The sequence below is a fragment of the Stegastes partitus genome, unplaced genomic scaffold (genome assembly GCF_000690725.1).
Source record: "Stegastes partitus isolate 25-593 unplaced genomic scaffold, Stegastes_partitus-1.0.2 Scaffold2245, whole genome shotgun sequence".
Lineage (NCBI taxonomy): Eukaryota > Metazoa > Chordata > Actinopteri > Pomacentridae > Stegastes > Stegastes partitus.
The window spans coordinates 27,295-46,255 of NW_007579976.1; the positions used below are offsets into that span (position 1 = coordinate 27,295).

Here is an 18,961-nt window from a genome sequence, read left to right on the forward strand (position 1 = left end):
AACCCAAAGATATTAAGTTTACTGACACACACAAAAAACATCAAAGTACTATGATGCAATAAAACGTCAAAATACAAATTACAACAATAGACACTGGATTTTAAGTTGATAAAATGGGAGTCTTTGTAATTGATTTGGTGTGGCTGTTTGTTTGAACTCTGACTGCGTTCGATATGTAGGTGTTCAACGGATATAAAAGGATGGTGATCTTTGACTAAATCTTTATATAACGGCTGATTAGAATATATATTTTTAATCTGTTTTGCTCAATCTCATTCAAATAATATGAAAAGTAAATGTGTTTACACAATATACAGTCTGAATACTGAACCTCGGTCGCCTGGAGCATGGATCGGGTTTTCCATTCCGCGCATGCGCAGTTGATGTCCTTATTCGGCCGGTGCAGAGGGACAGCGGTAAGCTGTGTTGACAATGTTTTAATCTAAACCTTACTCCGTTGGTAATGGTGAATTTTCCGTGTAAATTTATAGTGCATTTACTAATTGCATGCAAGTGTTTTCTTGTCTGTTTTTATGTTTTTGAAACGTTGGTCATTCACTGCCAAGTGCCAGGGCCAACGGACGTTTATTGAGGCCTCGCTGTCGATAACAAACCTAGCACGAGGCTAATCTGGCAACAAAGCTAACGGCGTAAAAATGCTAAGTGTTAGCTATATGTGTGTAGCTACAGTATCTGTCTTACAGCAGCTGCGCTGCGTTTTTGTGTGTTTATAGCCAAATAAGGTCAATTTTCTTAATGATGACGATGCCATAATAACGTAGCGTGAAAAGCTTGAATCAGCGACTGTAAACTACAACAAAAACAGCATTAGCTTGCTAGACAAACGTTAAATGTTACCTAGCTTAGCTGCTTTCGCTAGCCTACTGTCAGTAAGTAGCTAACGTTAGCCAGACTGCCGTACAGCCCGTTGCTGTGTCAGCACTTGTTAACCTATGGAACCCTGCACATGCCAAGGATGAAATCGAGTTCATGCGTCTGAAGTGGTATTTCTTTCCTCCAACTACTTGCTTCAGCTGTTTATGTCATCTGTTTATGTTGACGCAATGGCGTAAATGTATTGTCATATAACCATATGAACATATTGTTAAGGTTGCTAAGGCTTTTGCAATTATTGTAAATAACATTAATGTGAAATCTTCCTTTGAAAAGGTGGTTGTGTTCTCGATCAGTTTGGTGCATATCAATATTTGAGAAAGCAAGTTATGGCATTCACACCATAATAATTATGATTTAGTCTCCTTCGCACAATTTATAATACGGTTGTAATCCTACATTGGACGTAGTTTAATCCTCATTGGGTTTTTTTTTTTTTTACCAGCAGTCTTTGGTTGCAAAGACACACGTTTTGTAACCTGCTGCAATCTGGATTGGCTGCTTGTGATTCATAATGTTTTAATTATGTACTGTGGGACATGGATAAGTTAAATATCGTACTACGCTATCTTTGATACCCCAAGCTTACTTTATGGTTGAATGAATCTATAATTTGTTGTTACAGACATTTGTGTGTTCAAATTATCCAAGTCCTACCAACATACCTCATGTTTGCTTTGGATTGTTTATGTTTTTAGCAACAGCATTGGCCTGGTGATCAGAGACTGCTCTTAACCTGAATGAGTCATGGCCCAATTCGGGGGACAAAAGAATCCGCCGTGGGCGACTCAATTTGCTGCCACAGCGGTGTCCCAACCAGGCCACTCAGGACAGTCTCTTGACCTCAACAGCCTGCACTGTGAGTATAGTAAACCAGAGGGTTTGTGTTTTTTAATCTCCCATTTTACTGGGTGCTCAGTTACACTCTCTTTCTTATTGTACTCTTTATTTACTCCTTAGGCTAATTCATGCTTTCTGCATATGCAAGGGTAAATTTCACCACCCACCTAAGTCTTTGAGGGTCTGTGTGGACCCTTCAAATTTGGGACTGTGTGGATTGTACACACTTCAGGCATGTCAACTGCACATGCAACAGGAAAACAATTGGCGCTTAAGAGAAATGCTTGTTAATATTGCAGACTATACATAGAAATTCTTTGTCATCCACACCTTTATAATTTATCATAAAAGAGTTAGAAGTAATTACTGTTGACTTGGGAGGAATTTTGACTTGTGCATGATTTCCATTAATGGAGGCCTAGCACAATAGGAAGTCTTAATTCTCCAGAAATCCTGTGGTATGTCTACCCACTGTGCTCAGCACATCTTACGAATATTGGTAACACAGTGCTACGACCCAGTTTGCTATCAGCTGCTGTATCTTGTGAAAGTGCAAAGTCACAATGTGCGTCTACACAGAAAACATGAATTGGCCCTAATCTCTCTGACTCTTACACTTGCCATCTCTTCCCTGTCCTCTTCTACACCAACATTCCCCATTCAGTGTTTTTTTTCCACATCTCTCTAAATCTGGTGCCTCATTTTTTTTATACCTTCCATAGCTCTTGGAGTGCAGCAGCCGTCTCTTCTGGGAGCATCTCCCTCTGTTTACTCTCAGCAGTCAGCCTTGGCGGCAGCCTCTCTCAGCAACCAGTCTGCTGCAAACTATCAGCTGTCTCAGCAAACTGCTGCTTTGCAGCAGCAAGCTGCAGCAGCTGCTGCTGCAGCACTACAGCAGGTCAGTCACAATGAAGTAGCCTTAAACTCAGTCAGAAATGTGTGCATCTTGCCCTGGTCCCGTGTAACATTTTAGATCAGTTACTATCTCTCTGTTGTTCCCTTTAATGTGTGTAGTCTCAGATTAATACTGCGCTCCAGCAGTATCAACAACAACAACAGCAGCAGCAACAACAACAACAGCAACAGCAGCAACAGCAGCAACCACCCCAGCAACCCCCTCAACAGCAACTGTACAATGTACCTCATCAGGTGAAGCACATGTTTGTTTGTTTTTTTAATTTTGTGTAACACTTTATTTTGAATAAACCTGTACATATACTAACCTCGAATTGTATATTGGTTGGTTTAGACTCTCATTAGCTTTGTGGTTTATATTTAGATTTCTGTCGTGGTATCAGCAAAACTGAACATAGGTGTTGTTTGGAAGATGAGCGTAGGTCAGCTCATACAGCTCAAAGCTATGACTGTCCAAGTAATCACTTTGCACCTTTATGTTAAGATTAAATTCACTCCTGGAGTTTTGTGCTTATACATTTGTTCGTGCTGCTTTAGTCCTCCATGTTTCTTCACAACTTGGCAGCATGACAGATCATGTGAATATGCCATAGGGGTAATTTGACACAACTACTCAAGCAACGGCATGTTTGTATGTAGCACGGAATAGATCTTGTTTCACAAGCAGAATCTGTTAGTGAATATACCACCATCGGCTGTAGAAAATCTTCATGAGAACATATGTTGTGCCTTTGCATAAATCAGCAAAATGTTCACTTTTGGAATTATTTGTTTTTCTTCTCATGTCACAGCTTCCGCAGCCTCAGCAGGCACTGCTTTCTCAGGTAATGTGCAAAAAACACTCTTACACAAGCTTAAAATAAGACATACACACCAATATCAGCCTTATCTGTTTATATCTTGGGGTTTCAAACAAAAATTCAGGCCAAATGTGTCCACAGCTGACTACATGAAGGCAATTTTGTCTGTTGTTTCCTGATGTTTTTCAAGATTTCACTTTGACTTTGTGTTTAGTTTATTTATAGGATAAAAGGACAAAGATGCCTCCCTTAGCATTCTTGCCGTGTATAAGTGACTGTAGTATTTACTGAATGGGTTTAAGAGTGCAACTAAATGGTTTTTTTTGGACCCTCAGCCCCCTGTCGCCTTGCCCACCAGCCTGAGCCTGTCCAACCCTCAGCAAACAGCCCAGATTACTGTGTCCTACCCAACACCACGCTCAAGCCACCAACAGCAGACACAGCCACAGAAGCAGCGAGTCTTCACTGGTGTCGTCAACAAGCTGCATGACACGTTTGGCTTTGTAGATGAAGATGTCTTCTTTCAGCTAAGGTGAGGGGCTATGGTCCTTGGCATATCTCAGCCTGTATTTTTTCATGGAATGCTAAGTTAAATACCTTCACATGCTAAGTTAAATACCTTCACATGCATTATGCGAACACTGTGTTATTTCTTATGCCAGTGTTAACCTGCCCTTGCTTCATAAGGATAAATGCATGCTTTTATCAATTTGAATCTGATGTTTCATAATATACAGAGATTTCTGGACATGTCTGAATGCTTTTTTAAAAAATACATTTTCTAGTGCTGTGAAGGGGAAGACTCCCCAGGTGGGTGACCGTGTCCTAGTGGAAGCTGTGTACAACCCGAATATGCCCTTCAAGTGGAACGCCCAGCGCATCCAGACCTTACCTCAGCTCGCAAATCAGTCGGTGAGAACATTGATTTGCACTCAAGAATAATATTTTTGAGTATAATAATACAGTTTAGGGATTTCTCTTGAAAATATAGTTGACTTTATGTTTTTGATGTTATAATTTATAATTACAATAAGGTCTGCCTTAGCGATTTCGCTGCTTTTATTCAATGTGTTAAAATGGACTTATCCACTACAAAAAGGTGACGACTTGGCTTTTTACTCTGCCTTTAGTACTTAAAAAGGATTTTAATCATCCTTGTTTACTACATAATAGTATCCACATTGTAACTTTGTCATGTTTGAAACACAGGAAGCAACTTCTCATAATTTGAAACCGGTTTGGTTACTTTGTACTGAACGTGTGTCTGCTTGTTTCAGTTCATTGCCTTTATTGATCTGAGTAAACATGGAAAGTGATAAAAGCTATGCGGTAAAAATGACAACATGTTTATCAGACTTTTAAGTACCAAAAAGTGGGATCCACAAGTTCATTTTAAACCCTGCACAATTCCCCCAGTCTAAGGAGAGTACTGGAGTAATTTAGTGTTTATTTCTTCTCTTTTTCAAATTTGATCTTATCCATTGTCCTGATGTCTTTTATTGATTGCTGTGTTTTCAATCCCTCCTAGCATCAGCAGCAGCCTCAGCCTTTACCTCAAGCTTCCCCACAGCTCGGCAGCCTTTACAATGAGCCCGGGATGCAGCTGCGCTACTCAGACATGCACTCCACTGCGGACAACAGGCAAAATGTAAACCTTCACACCCTTTTTTTGGTCCTCTTCCTCCTTTCTTAGTTTCTTTCTTGGATGTTCTTTCTTTGTCTCCTGACTTACTTGGTTAACCTTTTCATGGTGAACTAACACAATTTCATCTTTCTTAACTTGAGTTTTTGCTTCTTCTTTTAGTTTTCTGTTGTTGCCAAATAGAACCACATTTATGTCGTCACTACATGTTTCTTTATTTTCAATAATTTGTTTTACAAAAAGACTATTTTTCTACTGTTGCTTCATTATACGTTCTGAATATGGCTCTTCTTGTAGATGTATATGTTCATGTAAAGATTTTTGTTGGAAAAGCAGTTACCTTTGTTTCAGAGGTCTTTTCACACTAACGTTTAAATCAGTAAGTCTCTCTACAGGTGACATTGCAAATAACAGGGACTTTAAGAAAAGATGTGATAAATACCATGATAATTAACATGTTTTCAGTAACACCAGAAATAGTGTGTCGTGTGAAAGAAGTTCTTGGAAATGCAGTGCAGCAATTTTTGGTTTTAAGATTTAATTGAATTATCTTACCAAGTCCATCAGTGCCTTAACAAAAAGTGAGATGCACAGTTTTCATAATGGTATTTATAGTTGAGCTCATATTTCTCAGATGTGACAGCAGTGTGGGTCTTTTATTATAAGTTCACTCTACTTCAGCCTGAGGCTCAGATTTAATCTTGACCAAATCTTTTCTTGTGAAAGTGCTGAACAAAATGCCACATCTGTCTGCTCACAAAATGCAGAAAGTATTCTCAGAATATGCTGCTCAGTCATCCATGTTCTTACATTCAGCATGTGACTGATACAGCTAACTGATAGTGCTTTGTTTCCATCCTGATTGCAGGCTGTATGTCAGACATTAAACTAAAAATTGCAAATTCTACTTCAGTATGAATTTAGGCTCTTATTATTGTTCAGCCCTAATCAGCATATTGAAATTTGTATTTGGCTTGTATTAAGATAATTTCATGTATGACAAAGTATGAAAGACAGCACTAAGTTGTGTAGAAAATTCTTATACAATTCCTAGCAACAGTTTACAGACAGCTCTTCAAAACAAATAGAAATTGTAGGAGTTTGTTACTTCAAATAGGTGAAAACCTGGAATATTGCTTTTAGCACATTCACCTGAAGTAACTGAAATTAAGGCTGTAGTGAAGTATTTTTCCCGATCAAGCAACACATGTCACAAAACACATGGCAAGTGCTATAACAAGACAAGTTTTTCTTTCATTAGTTAACAAGGTGTCAAGGCCCCTCTGATGGGATTTCCGTAGTTTCTTTCAGTTCAAACAGATCTTCAGACCCTCTTCCATCTACTTTCTTTCAAGCAGCCACTATCCGAATTAACTTTATTGTTGTGCAATTATTGGCATTTGAGCGGTTGTTTCAGATCAACCTTTGAACATTTACAAATCTTTCCTTTTTTTTAATTTTTTTTATTTTACCTTTTTCTCTAGAATCAGCCTCAAGCTCCGAACATGATGAAGGCAGCCCCCACCATGCTGCAGTCGCTACCTCCCCCAACCACTTTCAGTGTTCCTGCCCAGGCTCCACCTCCTTCCCTCCTGCAGGCCCAGTTGTCTGCTGCTTCTTTGGCTCCCCTTCTCCAAAACCCTCCTCAGCCCCTGCTGCCACAGCCTCCACCCAAAGGTAAAGATCTTGCCAGTAGGAGTGCATTTGTCTGGTATAGGGTGATTACCACTGTTTTGGCAGCTGTTTTGACACATTTCATGCAAAAAATGCTGGCTGTGTGGCATGTTAAATAGTTAGGTGTTATTTCCCTTGTTTCTAGATGTGTTTCCCGGTGGTCTGCTTCAGCCCCCAGTAAGAATGATGCCACAGCCACAGCCTGTCCGGCGAATTGAACCTCCACCTCGTTTCCCCACTCGCAATGATCGAGGCCCAGAGCTCATTCTCAGGTCTAAAGAAGAACGCAGGTGAGATGCTGATCATGTGTGAGAATTTCATAGTTACTACTCCTATATGCATTTAGCTGCTGTCTGTGTCCCTTTCCCAAAAATTTCATCCCCTTGTTTGTTGGAAGTAATTTTCTTATTTCATTCCTTAGCAGAGACAGGGACCGTGAGCGCAGGCGATCAAGAGAACGCTCGCCCACGCGCAAACGCTCCAGAGACCGCTCACCGAGGCGAGATCGCTCTCCGAGACGGCCTCGCAGGGTGGTTCCTCGCTACACTGTCCAGTTTTCTAAGTTCAGCCTAGACGGGTACATATAATCTTTTCATTGTTTCATGCTTTAAAGTTGGAAGTAAATCATAGTAGAGAGATATGTCTAGACTCAAGTGTAATACCCAACAGTATGTTAAGCATGTGTTGCTGAGGTAGTAGCTGTTCTCTTTGTGTTCTCCAGCTCCAGCTGTGACATGATGGAGCTGAGAAGGCGCTATCAGAGCCTCTACATTCCCAGCGACTTCTTTGATGCTGTCTTCACTTGGGTGGATGCCTTTCCTCTTACACGCCCATTTCAGTTTAGTAACGCCTGTAACTTCCACATCTTGCACAAAGAGGTGGATCCTCTAGTCAAGAACACAGCTGTTCTGGACCCTCCTGATGCCAACCACACCTACAGTGCTAAGGTATTTCTGTCAGTGATAAATACGTTGTACAATTTCACATTCAGTAAGATACAGTACAATAATTTTTATTTCTCACAGTTAAAGTAGGAGGAAGATTTCAAACTAAATCTACTCATGGTGTTCATCCAAAAATGGGACAAAACCAGTAGTTTATATAGACCCCATCTAAATAATTATGTACCACATGATCTTTAGAGTTGGTGAGGTGATGTGGTAATCAGATTTCAGTCTGCAGTTAAACAGCAATCACCAAAATTCAAGTCAATCAGAAAATGTTCCAACAGAGTATGGATAACCACAAGTAGTGTAACTTTGTGGTACATACTAGAACTTATCTGAGTTATTGTTACTACAAAGCTTACTTTGCGTTACTAAGCTTAAAGTTCTAATCCCCAAGATGCCAGTCCTGCTTGATTTGGAGACATTTATAGTTGCCATGGTAGCATCAGTGTACTTTTATGTAACAGTATATATTTGTTGAGAATCTCTGTTAAATGAGCCAGAAATATAACAGAAGAACCAAATTTACAGCCAAATTAATTTTGTTTTATTCAACAAATCCTCCAGCAAGTGTGATCTGATTTCAGTCTGCCCATGTTGTGAGGACAAAGCTCAAAATTACAGTAAAATTTGTTTTTCTGTGGAATAATTAGAGGTCTTTAGCGTGTTTCCTACAACTCAACATCTAACAGCTCACTGTAGCAGCTAAACTACTGATGACAAATGCCGAAAAACATTCATGTCTTGTGTTGTAGCCACGTTAGCAGCTGCAGTAGGAAATATTCAGTTTGCATTAGCAAGAGCTTAGTACACCTCTGATACATGTGAAAGTGTAAACAGTAAACCGTGAGGCTGTCATCAAGGAGGTAAAATTAAACTACAGTACATGCATGTGTTTTAGTTCTTGTTCTTATTTTGGTAATCTGAATCTACAGCAATAACACCAAACTGTTATGAAGAGAGATGATTGCTGAATGTAAAAACTGTACTTATTGGTGAGAAAATGTTGTTAAAAATAGGGTTTGATTTTCTTCTTATTTTAAGCATTATAACCTTGTAGTAATCACATGTTGTTTCAGGTGATGCTGCTGGCTAATCCCAGCATAGAGGAGCTCTATCACAAGTCCTGTGCTCTGGCAGAGGACTCCCAGGAACTGAGAGACTCCTTCCAGCATCCTGCTAGACTCATTAAGGTACGTCAGACCCTTTCCATGCTTATATGATGCACAGGAGCCGACAATGATGTAATAAACCTATTCCATTGCTGAATAATCACAATGTTGAAGAATCCAAACTGATGTTGGCTCTGTGTAGATACACTTGCTGTTTAATCTTTTGGTTGTGGATCCTCTGAGTTATGATTATTTGGACATGCTGCTGATCCTTCTCTGTCTTTTTTTGTCTCTATTTTATTTATTTTTCACTCTTTTCACCCTCCCATACTCCTCTGTCCACACTGCCACTCCCTATTTCCATCTAACCTATACTCTGTGGCTCTCCCTTGTACCTGTCTGTCTTTCTCCTTCAGTTTTTGGTGGGCATGAGAGGTAAAGATGAGGCCATGGCCATTGGTGGCCACTGGTCTCCCTCTCTGGATGGAGCTGACCCAGAGAAGGATCCCTCAGTCCTTATTAAGACAGCCATACGCTGTTGCAAGGCACTCACAGGCATAGACCTTAGTCTGTGCACTCAGTGGTAAGCGCTGCTAATCTCATCAATAGTTATTTGTCTTACTGATTGTATTTCTGTTTAAATGCTTTTAACTCTGTTACTAAAATCCCAAATTGAATATCTATGATATATTGCATTTTTATACTACCTCGATACTAAATCTCTTCTGGACATGTTGGGTGATATTTTTTGTTTTCCCCTTTTATATTAATGATTATTGTGTTGTTAATTTGCAATCTATTATTTACTATTATTATTTCTTATGTTGTGCAATGTTCTTTTTGGCCTTTTGTGTGTTGTAGTCTTGGCTCTCTCTTTCTGTCACACTCTATTCATATACACACACATTTCATTGTGATGAAAAACCAAACGCATGGACTTTGTGGCTGGAAGCAGTAGCCTGGACCAGAAGACACTGCCATTACTTTGTTTGTTTTTTTGTTGATTTTTTTTCTATTCTCTCTGTTAAATATCTTACATATTTAACTGGCTTTCACTGTCCTGTTGACTCTGTCTCTCTTCGCACAACCCTAATGTAGTGCGCTAAGTGTATCCAAGGTTAAACGCAGAACGCTCATCCATAATTGGCTGAAGCTATAATGGGGATGAATTTGGGGATGTGATTCATTTTTTTTGTGATTGTCTGTCAACTTTCTCAAAATGGCTGCCGTAACCTGTGCCAACAGTTGGAGAGCTGCAGACTGGGTCCATTTGTCTATTCTGTGTGTTGTGCGGGAGAAGGGTCACTGCAATGACGTGTACGCTCATTCAGTGACCTAATGGGAGGGAGTAGCTGTAGAAGGCTCGCCCTAGCAAGGCTTGCCTTTTATACTGTGCCCTGACCAGAATGTTTCTTTCCAATGCACCTTCTTCCTTTGCGACAGGTATCGTTTTGCAGAGATTCGCTATCATCGGCCGGAGGAGACACACAAGGGGCGGACAGTCCCTGCTCATGTGGAGACAGTGGTTTTGTTTCTTCCGGATGTTTGGCATTGTCTTCCTACCCGCTCAGAGTGGGAGGTGCTGTCACGGCGACTCCGGGAGCAGCTGGCTGAGAAGCTGTCGGCCGAGCGAAAGGAGGCAGATGGAGAACAGGCACTGAACCGCTAATCCCTCTCTTCTCATTTCCGCTTCTCACAGGAAGGCACAGGAATTACAAAAAAAAACAAACCCCAGATACACATCAGACACAACGCACACTTCACCCTTCACGCACACAGATACCAACACAGGCATATTATTGTTCCACCAAACCTCACCTAGGCTTCCTCTGTTTACTCCACCTGTCCCCTTCTCCTCTGCTCCAACTCCTCCATTCCTCCATCAGCACTCCCACCTTCCCTCACATCCAGCAGACACATACAGTGGAAGCAGTGAGACTAGGTTGTGTTGTGTAGGCCCCAGTTGCAAATGACAAAACAGCTTCCAGTTTCTCAAACACCTCATAATTGGGTGCTAATCTGGTGTAATTTTTCTTCTGTTGTGAATGATCTTAAACAACACGGGCTTAACCTGATTTTAATTTTGGTGCTTGCAAAGTGTTACCTCAATTTCAACCAGTGGTCATTTTTTAAACACTGGAACACATCATTTGTAAACATGCTGGAATCTGTGGAGTCAGTTGCGTGAAAATAATGTCTTTGTTGTAGAAATGTGCATTTTTATATGATTTTTCACATCAATTTGATATCGCCTGACTTCGAAAAGAGAACCTCCCCCAAGTCCTGCTTCTTGTCTGTTCTTGTTGTTGGATTCTACATTCTCATTTGGACTATATGTAGAATTTGGTTTTTCCAGGGCAGTTGGTTGGACAGAAGGACAGATGGCTCCTATCTGATGTAGGTGTATAAAACCCATAAATGACAATACTCCAGTCATAGAGCATGGTAGGGCCACCCTATCCTCACTCCGTTTGGAGACCAGCTTCAGTTCACCTGACGTACCTACACACCTTTTGGACACACCTCTCATTGATTTTTACCTTTTTTGTGTTCCACAGATTGATTGATTGGCAGCTGGGGGGCATTTCTGTTGGTTTTTATAAGAGCTAGAGAGCTTCCCTGTGTACGCTTCAGTAGCAGTGGACTTAAACACAGTCGAGAGCTCACTAGGACAAGACAATGAAAGACAGATGAGACCTTGCTTCTTGCACGGATCAACTTTGAAGCTCACTAAGGCTATGAGTGGTGTGCTGACTGTTTGCTTTCCCACCTCTTTCTCTCCCTCTGCCTGTCTCTGTCTTTAATGATTTTCTGTCAAGGAGGAAGAGGAAAAGGATGACGATGAATCAAAGGACGTTAGTACTCCCACTCACTGGACTAAACTTGACCCGAAATCAATGAAGGTAAGGTTCAAGAAAACAGGCTCAGTGGAGTTAGGAAACTAGGCAAGGGCATAATTTTAATCCGAGTATTTTTTGTGTAGAGAAATGTTAAAGTCAGTTACATACAGAAAGTCTTAGCCTGGATATTGGGTGCAGCTGCTGTGTGTGTGTGTGTGCTGCTTCTGTCACAACTAAAGCCTTTCCTAAGCAGTTTTCTCCCTTTTCAGGTAAATGACCTGCGCAAGGAGCTTGATTGTCGCTCTCTCAGCTCAAAGGGTTTAAAATCCCAGCTAATAGCACGTCTCACCAAGCAGCTGAAGGTGGAGGAGCAGGTGGAAGAGTCCAAGGAGCCTGAGAAACCAGAGTGCAAAATTGCAGAGGAAGAGGAACCAACTCGCCCTGAAGATGACAGAGAGGTACAGAAGAATATTATTACATTAAAAAAAAAGTTTTAGAGTTTTAGTAGAAGTAATTGTGTCGATGTTATAATTGCAGCACAAATGTGGATGTGGAAAATAACTATCCGGTTGTTGCTGAAAGTGAAAGTTGTTAGTTTTAGTTGTCTTTTCAGTATTTTCAAAATGTGGTTTATCCTAATTCTCACGTGAATTGTTCTTCTCTGTTAGGAAGAGGAACGGAAGAGGCAGGAGGAGCTTGAGCGCCAGCGGAGAGAAAGACGCTACGTCCTCCCTGATGAGCCCACCATCCTCGTGCATCCCAACTGGGCAGCCAAGAATGGCAAATTTGACTGCAGTGTCATGTCCCTGAGTGTGCTGCTGGATTACAGACTGGAAGACAACAAGGAGCACTCTTTCGAGGTGAGAATGTACAGTCACAGTATTTGTTTCACGCCATATTATTATTATTATTATATATATAGACAACATCTACAGCGCACATCTCCTACAGTGAAGTGTGACATTTTGGTCTACACAGTTTGATACTGACATATGCTGTTTTCTTTCTGTACAGGTTTCCCTGTTTGCTGAGCTTTTTAATGAGATGCTACAGAGAGATTTTGGCTACCGCATATATAAAGCCCTCGCTGCTCTTCCTACCAAGGAAGAGAAGAAGGAGAAAAAGGCCAAAAAAGAGGCAGAAAAGAAAGAGGTGGAGAAGCGTGAAATTAAGAAGGAAAAAGAAGAAGAGAATGAAGAGCCAGCAGCAAAGAAGACCAAAGAGGACGATGAGGAGAAGAAGAAGGCAAGCCTCTCAAACCTTTCCTTTGGTTTCTCAGTCTGTTCTTTGTTCAACACCTGATGTGTGTTTTCATATGTGATTGTGTGACTTTTGTTTTTACCCAGTACGATGAAAAAGTCGTGAAAAAAGAAGAGTCTCGAGATGAGGAGGAGAATGAAGATGATAGCAGCATGACCAACAATGAAGAATATGACCCCATGGAGGCTGAAGATGCAGATGATGACGAGGATGATGGTAGTGCACACTCTCTTTCTCTTTAAATGCAGCCCACATCATTACCTCTTGAGTTTCCCGCAGTGTAATTTGGTCAATGACGAGAAACCATGCACCACGCTGAACTAGTGATGGATAACATTTCCACAGTTTCTGAGACCTTAAGTGGAAAAAAAAACATGTTTCTTTTTGGGATATTGAAATATTTCCTGTATGCACACCGATTGAAGATATATACTCATCGTCCAACTTAATATTTGTGCTGCTTTTTCTAAGACAAAGATGACGAAGACTCCAATGATCGAGACAGAAAAGACCGCAAGGATGACCGCAAGTCATCAAAGGAGAGATCCTCTAAAGACAAGGTTAGATGTTTATTGCTGTAGACATAATATTGAGGTAGTGATGGTAGTTTAAATGTGATTCTTGGTATAAATATATTTGCTGTTGTTACACCAGGAGAAGAAGCAGATGGTCACGCACAACAAGGAGCTGCTGATGGCATTTGTCTACTTTGACCAGAGTCACTGTGGCTATTTGCTGGAGAGAGACCTGGAGGAGATCTTGTACACACTGGGACTGCATCTTTCTCGTGCTCAGGTGAACACACACACACACACACACACACACACCTTATAGTATTCATGGTGTGTTTCTGGGTCTGTGCCTCTCTGCATCTTACATTGTCACACTGTCTTATTCACTTTGCTTACTCACTCGCTGCCTGTCGACTGACGGAGGTCACTTTTCCTGAGGACATGTACATCAGCCCGCAGCTCAGTAAAACTGTCATGTTGAATTTTATCTGGTTTCAGATAAAGAAGCTTTTGAACAAACCGGTTGTCAGAGAGTCTTGTTACTACCGAAAACTGACAGACAGAGGGAAGGATGAGCCCCTTCCTTCCTTTAACGAAGCCCTGATAGAAAACCTCATAGGTGAGCTAACAATATCTTTTAAGCAGTGTTTGAATCTACTGTATGATGACATTATAAAATAATCTACAGATACCACATGGCAGATAGCTGCGGTAGCAAATGTTCTTTCATGAAATTCCTTTCTGGTTTTCTGTCAGGTAACCGAGGACTACTTCCTGCTCCGAAAGCTCGGGCTCAGTCTGAAGCCAGTGAGTGTGGTAATCTGATCGTGTATAACGGAGCCATGGTCGACATCGGCAGCATGATGCAGAAACTGGAGAAGAGCGAGAAAGCGAGAGAGGAGATAGAACAGAAGCTCATGCTGCAGGATGCCAAAATGGGTACGACTTGGATTGTATTCTACTTGTCACGTTGCCCTCTGGAATGATCTCATATGCTGCAAGCTACACTCTGTGTCAGTAGTCCTTCAGGACGATGATCTGGCTCAATTTGAGCTTTGCTACAGAGATGCTCAGTCTCACTTCATTCAGGAGTCTTGGTTCAGTGATTTCTGGTGAAATATGGACTGGCACATAGAGTGTAAGATGGGGCTCAGCAATATTGTTTATCACTGTGTACACCCAGAGTAGAAACTAGCTAAAAGGCTGCAGTGACAGACTTGAACTCTGTGTAAAGCAGTTAGAAAACATGTTCTGAGTTTGTTTTAGCACAGAAAACAATGCTATTGACCGCTATGGTGAATTTGAATTATTTATGAAATTGTAAAATATCTAAGATTAGGTTACAAAACTGTAAAAAAATAAATACCATTGTCTGCTTTAAAACGCTGGAGGTGTGTGTGCTGAAGGCAGCTAAACCAAGCAGGTTGTGAAATCACAAACGTGCACTGCAGATGTGAATATTTCTGTCACTCAGCCCTGTGGGCTAAGTTACCGACTATATTAAAATAAGCACAAAGGACAACTTACACTCATTGGTGGGCATACACCCCCAACGGTGGCACCAGATGTCAACAGGATGGGAGGATGAAACTCGGGGAGGGAGATAATCGGTTCAGCCTCATTCACCAGTAGAGGATTATCCGTGAATCCCAGTTGTCTCTGATGAGAATTTGTAAAACTACATGGTGCAAAAATGGTCACTGCAGTGTTGATGGTGATCCTCAGCTCTCAGTCAGTGTGGCTGTTAACCAAGTCAGTCTTTTCATCTCATCATTCTCAGGAAATTTAAATTAGGAGACCAAGCTGCTTTGCAAATTCCGGCATGCAGGGAATGATGCATTTGCATAACTAGGCCTCATCTCAAATTCAGAGTAGAGGGGATGTTGAATGCTGTTAATTATAGATGGTGCTTACCTTAGTACAGCAGTGTCACACAGTGATCTTAGGTGGTGATCTCCAATTTTCACTGCTGTTTTGACCACCCTAGTCAGTTTGTTTGCTGTAGTTATACCGTAACGGGTTAAGAGGTTGAAGGCAAGACGCTCTGTTAGACTGAGAGAGTCCAAAACTTTTTGTTGTCTTTACAAGGAATTCTGTCACACGCTACAATTCAGTGTGATTGTTGCATGTTCCCAGATGCTTTCACTGTCAGCTTAAGCAAACTGTTTATAAAATGAGGGAAATACTACAGCCAATGTTTAGCTTTCCTGCTAAACTAGCTAAATTATTAGTATGTGTAATAACTTTCCAAAAAGGCATAACCTTTGCTTCATAAGATCAGAATTTCCAGCAATACGCAAGTTTAGATGTAGTATGTTTTTCTGATTTCAACAGACTTCAAGTAGATACAGAAATCTGCAAGAGTTCAAACCAGTGTTCTCAGTTGCGATTAATATTTTCATTTGCGTTGTAAGAAAGTTATTGGAATTTGACCTGTATTTTCTTTTTGACACCCAGTGTGTCTAATTGTTAATCTACCTTCAACGTGATCCTCCATCTGACTTTGTGTTGCGTCTCATTTCAGATGAAGATGCAAAGGTTAAAGGACAGCTGGAACAAGCCAACAAAGCCTTGTCCAGGGAGCTGGAGGATGTGAAAAGCACTCTGAGCCAAACAGAGCAGACTCTGAAGGCTGCGGAGGAGCAGAAGACCATCTATCACGAGCAGATGAGCAGGTCGGCCACCTCGTTGATGTCGACCGTCAAAGGGCTACTGGCAGTGCTGAAGAAGGTACGCCATGTTTACAACTAGTCAAGCCATTTCATTTTTACTTTTTGGCAGAGCTCAATTTTACTGTTTGTCTTCTTTAGGATCAAGAAGTAGACGAGTCTGGTGATGAAGTCACAGGTGATCACATTCAGACATCTCAGACGAACGGCGCTGATGAATGACACCTTTCAAATCGATGAAGCTAATCTGTAAAACTGATTATCTTAAAATGTAAATACTCACTAAACAAGTGTAATTTGACATGTTTTATTTGAACCTGTTGTCTCCCAACTACATGTATAATTTAATTCATGAATTAGTCCTCTTGTGTTAATTTGACCTCCTTTTTGTTTATGAGGAGTGATTTTTCTTACCTAGAGTAATTTTAACAGTGACAAAGCTTTGAAGTGCTTTTTTTTCAAAGTAAATTAATTTCAGTTGCTAACATTTTTTTTTTGCCATCGCTTTAGCTTTGTTATGGCCAATAAAGTGCCACATTGTAGATTTTAATGCCAGTACGTTTAAGGGTTTACTTGAGTTGATTTTGTTTTTCTAATGAGCAATAATGATGCTATTTATGTGCGAGAGAATTCATAAACTATATTTAAAAGAAACTAATTTTGGATGGAAAAAAGATGGGAGGGTTTTCATATGGTTCAGACAGAATGTCTCCGTAAATCATCACCACAACATTCAGTTTGTAGTTCTTCTATTTGGCTGGTTTGACAGGTTTCTGAGGTTTTGTTTTTGTCTTTTTTCGAACACATGGCTATGCATGGTTCCTGCCTCTCTCTGACCTTTTTTTCTGTCTGCACCTCCTGACTGTATCCACCGACTGCTGCGCTGCCAGTTACAGTGTTTCATGTTTTACTGTGACGAGCGTTTGTCTTGTTTTCCAAAAAGGAAACTACACATGAACCAAAAGTTAAGCTCAATGAATGTGTGTTCTGCTGAAGGAATGAACATTTCAAGATCCATCTCTGAACGGTGTGCGTTGGTTTGGGTTGTTCTCAAGAAGAAGAAAAAAAAACAAAAAACAGAGGCACAATTACCTGTAAATGTGCTCCAAAGCAGGCAATTTTATTTTTCTATTCAAAATGTACTCTATTGATGTCTTGTGCAAGATTAAAGTGGTCCATTTTAACACAACAGTGTGTCTGTTTCACAGTGGGCATTGTGACTTGTAGGAACACTGTGGTTGTAGTAGGACCCTGAAACTGATGCAGCGAATTGGAGTTCAGCCAATATTCACTTTCATTTTAACATTTACTGTTTAGACAGACAAATTAAAAATTTTCTTAAGAATAGGTTTGTCGTAAGCGAATCAAGCTAAATTATTTAATGGAGCAGAGTTAGTATCCAGATGGTACTTTGTTTGCAGAGCTGCACTGCTCACCAGCAGGTGGCAGCAGAGTCTACAGCTGCTGAACATAGGACTGTAGTAAACTACTATGTATTTAAAAGCAGGAACCATCTTCCTCAGTATAAGATTCACTGATTCAAAGTGCTTTTCCTTTTCGCATTTTCTTTTTTCTGAGTGAGTTGACTAAAACAACTGCTGCTTATACTACTTAATAACTAAGGGAAGACATTTTTACTTTGTATAGGTGGAGTTCTTAATGCAGCCACGAGACAGCTGCCATTTTTCTCAGCTAGTTTAGGCAAATATTAACAAATCTTTTGCTAACTTACCTAAATGCCCTTGTTGGAGGGTTATCTATGGACACTCATACAATTCAGTTTTATTTTTTGTACCACCAATGTACTTCTCATGGTAAGCTTACAAAATGGTTCCAAGAAACCCAACAAATCCAGAGATTCCCTTTCAGCAAACTTGTTGGTGACAGCAGGAAGAATAAAACTGTGCCTTAACAGGAAGAAACCAGAACCAGACTCAGGGAGTGTCGCCACCTGCCTCAACCGGTTGGGGTGAGGGAAACGGGGAGAAAGAGCAGGATGGTAGGTAAACAGAACAGATAAACAGTGATAGACGGATCTAAAGAGCTGTCGTAGAAGGCAACTGGACTTCTCTCTTTTGGGTTCTTGAGGATGTTTCATTCATTCTAGAGCCTTCTTCAGTTAAACTGTCCAGTCGTGTGTAGTAAAAGTTCAAGCTGTGAGAAAAACAGTAAAATCACAAAATGTTTTAGGCTCTTCTGTCACATTTTACTGATGATTCTATACCAGAGGGTTACCAGGGTGGCTGCCAAATGACAAGACTTCTATACAAGGACTTTCCTTTTAATCGTTGTGCCTGTTTATGAGGATTGTTCTTGCTATGAGCGTCACTTTTTACATTACACTCAAAATGTGACAGCAGCAAAAAAATGTCTGTTGTGCTTGACTAAAGTAACAAAACTGGTTCAAAAGATATAGATAATTTATTCTCAGTTCTTATCATTTTTGTGTTGGTGATTTATCCTTTGCTACTGGCCAAAACCTCTCTGGGGCGTGCCTTAAACCTCTTTGGTGGTGCCAAAAATTCCTCTGTGCAAGAACATCCTGAGTATATTTAAATTGAAGACACTGAAACAGCATTTATTCCTACAACCCATTGTTTAAACATTGTTTTCATAGGAAGCAACTTTCTTTTGAATCTCTTGTGACTTTAAGTTTCTTGTTTCTGTGGCTCCACCGTCAGACGTAGGATCTGGGCGGAGAACGGCGCTCTAAACCTTTTTGCTTTCTGATAAGCAGATGAGGCTAGAAATCAAGGAAGCGTACAGAGAAGCACGTCCAGGTTTTCTGCAGGCAGAGATCTACACACTAACATGTGGGGGAACACAATGAACCCATTACGAGAGGGTTACTTCACA

General features: G+C 40.7%; 1 protein-coding gene across 3 annotated transcripts; it reads left to right on the forward strand.

Annotated features, from left to right (window-relative positions):
- The first annotated feature begins 372 nt into the window (after positions 1-372).
- On the forward strand, positions 373-17,294 carry ccar1 (cell division cycle and apoptosis regulator 1). 3 transcript variants are annotated; one of them, XM_008304517.1, is made up of 26 exons: positions 373-416; positions 1,593-1,753; positions 2,457-2,632; positions 2,749-2,883; positions 3,441-3,473; positions 3,785-3,981; positions 4,235-4,361; positions 4,978-5,097; positions 6,576-6,768; positions 6,911-7,055; positions 7,187-7,342; positions 7,487-7,712; positions 8,792-8,905; positions 9,241-9,407; positions 10,268-10,478; positions 11,644-11,727; positions 11,934-12,122; positions 12,333-12,524; positions 12,679-12,909; positions 13,011-13,140; positions 13,396-13,484; positions 13,579-13,719; positions 13,935-14,055; positions 14,193-14,375; positions 15,961-16,166; positions 16,247-17,294. In XM_008304517.1, exons 2-26 carry the CDS (start codon positions 1,642-1,644, stop codon positions 16,325-16,327), a joined length of 3,759 nt encoding a protein of 1,252 aa, XP_008302739.1. In that variant the 5' UTR covers positions 373-416; positions 1,593-1,641; the 3' UTR covers positions 16,328-17,294. The 3 variants fall into 3 exon arrangements, with proteins under 3 accessions (XP_008302739.1, XP_008302741.1, XP_008302740.1); XM_008304519.1 differs by having other exon boundaries at positions 12,021-12,122; XM_008304518.1 differs by lacking the exon at positions 373-416 and adding an exon at positions 847-1,004.
- Positions 17,295-18,961: the final 1,667 nt, after the last annotated feature.